Source organism: Adiantum capillus-veneris, unplaced genomic scaffold (genome assembly GCF_014529385.1).
Source record: "Adiantum capillus-veneris isolate H3 unplaced genomic scaffold, ASM1452938v2 Hic_scaffold_871, whole genome shotgun sequence".
NCBI lineage: Eukaryota > Viridiplantae > Streptophyta > Polypodiopsida > Polypodiales > Pteridaceae > Adiantum > Adiantum capillus-veneris.
The window spans coordinates 21,078-29,789 of NW_028221845.1; the positions used below are offsets into that span (position 1 = coordinate 21,078).

General features: G+C 40.2%; 1 protein-coding gene across 2 annotated transcripts; it reads left to right on the top strand.

The window, feature by feature from the left end:
- The first annotated feature begins 6,990 nt into the window (after nt 1-6,990).
- Nucleotides 6,991-7,858, top strand: LOC147416514 (uncharacterized). Of its 2 annotated transcripts, none has more exons than XM_086508292.1 (2): nt 6,991-7,127; nt 7,579-7,858. In XM_086508292.1, the coding sequence occupies exons 1-2, from the start codon at nt 6,998-7,000 to the stop codon at nt 7,731-7,733; spliced, it is 285 nt and encodes a 94-aa protein (XP_086364418.1). In that variant the 5' UTR covers nt 6,991-6,997; the 3' UTR covers nt 7,734-7,858. The 2 variants fall into 2 exon arrangements, 1 of the variants encoding a protein (XP_086364418.1); XR_015187508.1 differs by having other exon boundaries at nt 7,009-7,127; nt 7,528-7,664.
- The last annotated feature ends 854 nt before the right edge of the window (nt 7,859-8,712 follow it).

The window sequence follows — 8,712 nt, forward strand, 5'->3', positions numbered from 1 at the left end:
TGGCTGAAATCTGTTGCTTGAAACGCTGGCTTACTGTTGTCTTCAAAAACGATGGCTGCTGTCTTTAAAAATGCTGCAATGCAGGGGCTGCAAAACGCTGAAGTTATGGCTTCAAAACACTGAACTTAGGGCTGCAAGAGCGTTGTCCAAGGCTACTGAGAAAACGCTAAAATGCAGTGCTGAAAACGCTAGTCATGCTGTTCAAAAACGCTAGTCATGCTGGTCTAAAACGCTGATCTAAGGGGCTGAAATCGCCAGGTCTTCAATAGGTGAAAACGCTAGTGGTTCCTTGCTGAAAACGCTGGCTTTGCTGTTGGAAGAAATTGCCAGGGCTCTTTGGGGTTGGTCTTGCTTGAGAGAGAGAGAGAGGGAGATACCTGCTGCAATTCCTTGTCTGTGCCCTGCCTCTCTTCTGCGAGATAAGCCTAGCACTAGGTTTGCTTATATATTATCTTAGCAAAATTGCCCTACCTAGTTCCCAACAAAAGTCACTTAATAAATAAGTGAAAAAATATCCTCGATAGGCTCAATGGGGCAAAGGTTTTCAGTAAGGTCAATCTCAAAAGTGGATACCATCAGGTAAGGATATTCAAAGGCGACATCTACAAGACCGCTTTTCGCACAAAGCGAGGGAAATGGAAGTATGTGGTCATGCCTTTTGGATTGACAAGTGCCATGGGTACATTTAACCGTCTCATGGTAGGCTGTTTTGAGATATGGTTGGTGTATGTGTGTTCATCTTTCTTGATGATATTCTCATTTTTTCTGCATCGTGGGAACAACATGAAAAGGATGTAGAAAGGATATTAACCCGTTTGGATGAGTGTCAGTTGTACATTGTAGCTAAGAAATCTGAGTTTTTTCTCACTGAAGTTCCTTATCTGGGTAATATCATTTTTGCAGAAGGCGTCAAGCTAGATCCCGCAAAGGTGAAATAGGTACATAATTGGGATTTTCCCAAAACTGCATATGATGTGCATTCTTTCTTGGTTTATGTTAAGCATATAGTTCGCACATAGAGAATTTTGCACGCATTGTTGCACCAATGACAGTGTTTTGAAAGGGATAAAGACTCACCAACAGCGCGTGGATTTTCCCGAGGCAGCCATTGAGGCTTTCGCAGCTCTCAAGGTTGCGGTGACACAAGCGCCGTATCTTATCCTTGCCTCTTGGGATGACCCCTTTAAGGTATGGACGGATGCGAGCAATGTTGCCATAGGCGTTGTGCTTCAGCAGCATGGCCGTCCAGTTGCATTCCTTAGTAGGAAGCTCAATAGTGCAGAAAAGAATTATTCAATTTATGATAAAGAACTTTTGTCTGTCATTCACTCTCTTAAGCATTGGAAGCATTTTCTGTATGGTAGAGAGTTCACAGTTTGCACAGATCGCCAAGCCCTCAAGTGGCTCCAGTCTATGCCTAGTGCACATTGGAGTGATGGCCAATCACGATGGTCACAATTTTTTGAGCAATCTGGAGGTTTGATTGAGTGTGTGCCTCGAAAAGCTAACCCTGTTGTAGATGCGTTAAGTCGCAAAGAACAGATCCTCGCTCTTGAGTGAAGATCCGCAGTTTTGCTTCAGTGTGTGTCTTTTGACAGCATGAAGAACCAGTACGCAGATTCCGAGTTTGGTAAGCAATGGTTGCAGGCTCTTGCTTCCAAAGGGCCTAGAAACTATCTCATTTGTGATGGTTTGTTGTATTTTCGTCACCGTCTATGTGTGTTACTCTCTCTCAGGATAACCGTATTGCACGATGCACATGACTCTCTCTCGGGTGGGCACAGGGAATGAACACCACTCTGGAAAAAATAGAAAGATTCTTTTATTGGCCTAAAATGCAAAAGGATGTGTTTCCTTATGTCACACTGTGCACTATTTGTCAAAAGGTAAAAGCTCCTCGAGGTAAGCAGCAAGGCCTCTTGCTTCCGCTCCCTATTCCCGATGACCTTTTCAAGATATTTCCATGGATTTTGTGACTAACCTTCACCCAGTTTGCATTCAAGGAACATTCAATGTTTGACAATTGTTGATTGTTTCAACAAGTTTTGCATGTTGACTCCTTGTAAGGCCACAATCACCACACAAGATGTAGCACGGTTGTTCATAAAGCATTGGTACCCCTTTGTGGTTTTTCAAAATCGATTGCTTCAGATAGGGATGTTAAGTTCACATCCAATTTTTAGCGCGCACTCTTTGAAAAATTTTGGCTCTAAGTTGAATTTTTCATCGGCTTTTCATCCACAGTCAGCTGGTCAAACAGAGATTTACAATTAGTTGGCTTTTGATGTTTTGAAGTCTTATGTGCATGATCAGCAGTCTCAATGGTCTATCTCCCATTGGTTCAGGCTATTTTGAATGACTCTTTTTTCTTTGCCATTGGTCGAACTCCGTATGAGGTAGCTTTTGGTCGTCCTTTCCAGTCACTTTTGACTCGCTCGACCAATCAAATGTCTGATGCCAATGCTGAAAGTCAGTCGTTGGATGAGATTTCTGAGGGTGTGAAGCTTCGGCTAAGCAAGGCTCAAGAGTCTTACTCACGGTAGGCTAACAAGCATCATCAGGATGTATCTATCAAGGAAGGGAAGCAATGTCTTAAGCAAGTTGGAAAGAAATGTCCTAAGTTGTCTTTCAGAATGTATGGTCCATTTCCTGTCATTAAAAAGATAAATGAGGTTTTTATGAAATTACAATTACCTAACTAATGGTCAATGCTCAACATTTTCCATGTTTCTTGGTTGAAAGTGTTTTAGGGAACACCTCCGAAGGACATTTCCGAAGAAGAAGAGCCAGAGATCATTGATGAAGCTAAAGTCATGGAGCCGGAGCAAGTGTTGTTGCATCGGTTTCACCATGGTTCAATAAAGAAAGTCAGACAATACTTTTTGAAGTTCAAGGATCGAGGAATCCACGAGGCAGTGTGGGTCAATAAAGAGTTTTTCAAAGATTACCCAGAGTTGTTGGAAGACTACAAGGAAGCCATGCAGCGCGGTACCAGTACCTCACTTTAAAAAGAAGGGGATGTCACGTGCATATCTAACCCTATGTGCATGTGGCAAGCTACTTCAGGTCTAGGGTTCAGGTCAGCTTAGAAAGTTTTCTGGCACCTTTGTGAGCCTGTGCGCAGGGCGTGCATGTCCAGGCACTTAGAGTAGTTGCATAGCCTCTGGTTGCACACAGCATGATCATCAGAATGACAGTCAGTATACATCATGAGCATTTTACAGTGCATAGAACCCATTTTCCCTATTTTATCTATTTTTCACTTATTATTAATAAGTGACTTTGTTGGGAAACTTGGTAGGGCAAATTTGCTAAGCTCTATAAAAGAAATCTAGCGCTAGCACTTTCTAGTAGAAGAGGTAGCAGAGTTCCAGCAATTGGCAGTGCACCTTCTCAGCCCGAGCTCGAGCGTTTTCCAGATCCCAGCCCGAGCTTTGTAGATTGCAGATCAGCATAGCGTTTTTGGCAACAGAATGAGCCTAGCATTTTTCAGCAGATCAGGCTTTGTGCGTTTGCAGATTAGCATCAACGTTTGCAGATTCTTGGCGTCAGATCAGCCCCTAGCATCAGCGTTTTCAGTTTTCACTACTTAGACACAGCAGATCCCGGCCCTAGCCTTGCAGATTTCACCTACCCACAGCAGTTCCTCGCCGCACAGTCAGATCAGCCAGCGTCTTCAGATTCAGCCCAATGTCAGTAGATTTCAGCATCTACGTTTTCAGCGCATCGTCGTTGCGTCGTCGTCATCACCGTCCTCGCCGACACAGTGTCAGAATTCAGCAATTAGCAGATTGCAGATTTCAACCCCTAGCGTTTTCATATTTCAGCCCGTCTCGTTCGTCATCATTGTCGTTGACATCGTCGGCAAGTCCATTGCATCTAGACCATTGTACCAGATTTGTGCAATCAATAGCATAGACCTCTCTCGCTATAGAGAGGGGGCCCTTGGAGGAGGGTTTGAGAACCGTCTGGTGTCGTTTTCTTCTCTCTCTCTCTCTCTCTCTCTCTCTCTCTCTCTCTCTCTCTCTCTCTCTCTCTCTCTCTCTCAGCACCTTCATTCAGAGTGTCATTCCCTTAGTTTGTGATCATTTGCACACTTTCACTAAAGGAACGGAAGGCTCTCCCTTCCGTAAGTAAAATGACTCTTGAGCATAGTTCGGAGCACTCATCTTGAGCAAAGTTCAACATTCACTTCCACTGCACCTTACAACTTTGTAACCTTGATTGATAATTACTCCATGAATGCATAGGTCTATCCTTTAAAGAAGAATTCAGAAGTGTTTTTGTCTTTCAAACAATTTATATGCATGGTTGAAAAGGTGTTATGACGCAGAGTTGGTACCCTCCATTTTGATTGGGGGGGGAGGGAGTATGTCACCAAAGAGTTTGATGCATATCTAGTTGGACGTGGGATAAAACACCAATTAACAATACCTTATACCCCTAGTATTGGTGAGAGGAAAAATAGCTTACTTTTAGAAATGGCACTATGTACAATTAAGATTCAATCTCTACCACAGGATTTATATGTGTTGCCTATGTTCTAAATATCCCAATAGGCAAGCCACAAATTTCAATTTAAGTTGAAATGTGTTCCTTTTTTAGATGTCTTTTATTTGTGTGTTGAAAGGTTTCTAGAAAGTAAGGGAACTAGATTTTTGAAAGTAGAAGATAGTGATTGAGCACAAATGACCTTAGCCTTGAATTATTTATAGATTCAATGCCATCTATATTAAGGAGAGACATTGAACCCCATAGAGATCCCTAGCAGTATAAAAATTTGACCAATAAAAAATTTTGTACATCGTGCATACATATAGTGCCTTAAAATCAATTTTACAATGGTCTCTTACAAAGCCAATGGCAATGAAAAAAGTGGAGGGATAATCTCAAAACTGTTAAAAAAGTCTAATCGACCTCCTTTATTAGCACTAGGTTTGTATCATCAAAAGCCAGACATAAGAACGTTTTCTTGTGTTTATCATGTATTTTGATAACTTTTAGATCATTTTGCATCATTGCATTGCAAGCCATCTGAGAGCATTTGAAGAAAGAGCAAAGAGAAGGGGAGCTAGGGGGCACCCTTGCCTTGTAGACCTTTCTAAGGGCATGAGCTCAATTGAAGTGCAACTTTAGCCAAAGAGAGCATTGACATACCTAATAAATGTTCTATTCATATCTATGTCACCCAAAGATTGAAAAATGAAATCGCATTCAATTCTTTCATATACCTCATCAACAAAACCTCAATAAAATATCTTTCAATGCTTAAATATTTAATTTCCTTCTTTGAATCCTTAAAGGACTAAGCTTTCTTGTAAAAGTAAGTGAGAATATTTTAAATAAAGAAGTCAAGCATATTATATGTCCTCCAATTGGCCAACTCATATTTTCTTCCCCTTTCATATTGTTTTATTGACTTTGTATTGATAGATAAAGGAAAGACTCCTTTGGCTAAAGCTTCTTCCCAAACCTCAATATATGGGGGACTATAAAGTCTCTATAAGTTAAGTATTCGTAGTGATTTACTTTATAATTAATGTTTTTTTTCTATTTCACTTTCAACAAATAAAGACATAATATGCACTTCAAGAAAAGATTTACGTGCATCTAGATGGTTCAAATGTCCATAGACCTTTTAGAAGGTGATGATAAAATCTTTTAATAGTAGTCGTGGTGTGACTTTAAGATTCTCCTCTTACTTGCACTTTAAGGAAAGATTTATCGTCATCATTTTTCTTGCATCTAGATGGTTCAAATGTCCATAGACTTTTCGGAAGGTGGTGATAAAATTCTTTAATAGTAGTCATGGTGTGACTTTAAGATTCTCCTCTTGACTAGCCACAAGAAACGGGACATAATCAACATCCTTGATTAAAAAACGGGAGGGCATAATCCTCATGTTTCTTTTATCTTAAGATATTTAACATATCTTTATTGGGTCTATCTAACTTTCTAGCTCAAAATTTCCTAGTATGGGACACAAAATTTTGAGATGCCATCAACTTTTCCCTCCCAAGTTGCTCTTTAAACAAGAGGAAGACATTGGAGGAGTTTCAAAGATTCAGCAAGTCTTCATAACATCAAGAATTCTTTTTCTTATTAGAGAAGCTTGCTACTTAAGATCACTTGACACATTTGTATTTCAGACACAACATGGCTCCGTGACTTGAATTTACTCTTGGGCCCCTTTTGAGACTTTCTATCCTTGGTTATGTGATTTTCATTAAGAGCCTGGAAAGCCTTTCCATCCCCTGTTTTCATCCTTGTTTTCTCTCTCCTCCTCCTCGTCGTAAGGTCATGGACGGTCTTTAACCAAATGGCTCTGTTGTAAACAATGAATTTAGTAAGAGTTTTGTATACTGCTTTCTCATCATATAGAAAAGTGCTACATTGGTCTTTCCAACTCTATTATTTTCACTACTCAAAAAAGATTGCCTTGAGCACATGGAAAAAATTGGAGAAGATGATGAAATTGATAAGAAAATAGAAAAATACCAAAAAAAGATATAGAAAATTTTAGTAAATTTTCTTTCAGCTTAAGTAGAAAATGAAATTTTCGATGTTTTGGATTTCAATTTTCTTGATTATCTCTCTTAGGCTAGTGACATACCAAGTCATGCAGATAAACATGCACACCAATTTGAGCAAACAATATTAAAACAAGGGCGCTGACAGAGTTACAAGGACTTGTTACCAATGTCCTCGTTTGAACTGGCCCATAAATTTTGTTTATCAAAAGCTTGCTCAAAATTAAAATCCTTATCAAATTTTACTTATTTTATTTATATTTTTTAATTACATACACATTGCCTCTTCTATTTTTTTTCTCAAATTCCTATTGTTTTGATAAGTCTTTAACGCAACGAGAAGGGCTAGCAATCGCAATTGAAATTTTTACTTATTTTATTTATATTTTTAATTTTACATACAAATCGCCTCTACCATTTTCCTTCTCAACTTCAAATTATTATTATAAGTCTTCAAACGCAACGCAATGAGATGGACTGGAAATCGCAAGCCGAGAGCAACCACAGAGAGAAGCCAGCTAACAAGCTTCCACCTGCCAAAGAGGACAAGGATAGATAATGCTGCCAAGAGCAAGTTTGAGCAGCAGGAAAATGAAGGTAAGCGTCCTTCCTGCCACCTCTACCCTTAGAGCTCTCCGTTGAGGAGATAAGAGGCTTATGGAAAAAAGCCATGACACACTTACACGAAGGGGACACAAAAGGTTTTTGGGGTGTGGCGAGTGTGGAGCTTGTCCACATGGGGTAGGGGACGTCTTCGAGGGCTTTGTCATGGTGCAAAGCCCTTACATCGTACCGCATAGGATGCGAAGAGAGGAAAAAATGTTTACTGTTTACATTTGTATAACTAAGAAGTGGGTGAGGGAGAACCCTACTTCGCGGCTTGTGTTGAACGAATCGGCGACAGAAGTTCACAACAAGCCTATTTTCTTTTGTATAGTGGGTTCGAGTGATTATCACAAGCACGATAGGGATAGTAAAGTTTTCAGGTTTTATTCAGACTGCTTACGCTCGTCTCTTTTTCACGGGATGCATGTAATGATGATGGGAGATGGAGATCAATTTACGATCATCGACTTGGTGGAGAATGATTGCCAGATATTTGACAAGATGAAGACAACCATAGATGCGTTCAAGGACTTGTACGACAAAACCATCGCATCTCGAAGATTCCAACATTCAAAGAGAGTCGCGTCAAACCGCTAGGATACCTACTAGGCATGGTGCTTTTTGTGTCAAAGGTTAATCTATGTTGGTATGTCTTGTATCGAGGCTTGTTTCCTCAAAACCCTTTTGAATGCTTTGATGAGTAAGAGGTGAACTTTGTGTCGTGTTGGTCTTGTGAGATTGCCAATTTATCAATATTATGCTACTTGTGAAAAATTGTTTGGCAGAGCCAAGAGCGGCTGCAAGATGAGTTTGAAGTCTAGGATTTTACTCTTTCATGTTTTATACCACTAGTGAAATAGTAAACAAGATTCTAGCAACGACAAGCATCTTGGAAAGAAAAAAAAAGGAGAAAAAGGAACAGGCCTGAAGTAACTATCTGAGACATGTTTTTTTGTGGAGCAATGTGAACTCTTTGTTATTCATGCTTGTTTTGGCAAAGATTTTTCACCTTCTGGCAGGTTGGAAGCACGTGCTCTTCTACAATTGGTGAATGGTCTCTCTTTTGTGCAGGTTTTAAGAGTGCCTTGGAAATGGTAATAGCCCTCTTCTGTGTATGTGCTATTACCCTCATGCCTCGAGAGATCATAGGAACTGTCCATTTTATGAGCCTTGCGTACTCACTATGAGTGTGGGAACTGAAATGTCCTTTCTAGATAATATCTTATCTGAATGATGCATGGACCAATCACTGCTTCAAATTCGGATTTGTCTCTCTGCCTGCTCTCCCTCTTGAATGGGCCAGTATTGGTGCAACAACAATACTTACAGACATGAGCACATGTTGTGCACTGGTGTGGTGACACTCTTATGGATATGTTATGCTTTTTGCTTGTGTTGACCATGGACATTTTGCCAACCAGCTGACTAAAAGATCTTTGAGTACTTTGTGATGCTCTGCAAGTGCTCTTGATGATGTTAACACATTTGGTCAAGCTTACCTTGTGTGTCCAGGTGACTGATTATGTCCGAAGATTCGTGAATTATGTCTAGCTTGCTTGGTCTTGTGCTCGACGTG

Excerpts from the sequence above, each read along its gene's own strand:
- LOC147416514 (XM_086508292.1), top strand. The coding sequence starts at position 6,998 with ATGAGATGGACTGGAAATCGCAAGCCGAGAGCAACCACAGAGAGAAGC. Across the intron at positions 7,128-7,578 it reads TGAGCAGCAGGAAAATGAAG|ATGGAGATCAATTTACGATC; the intron begins GTAAGCGTCCTT and ends TGATGATGGGAG.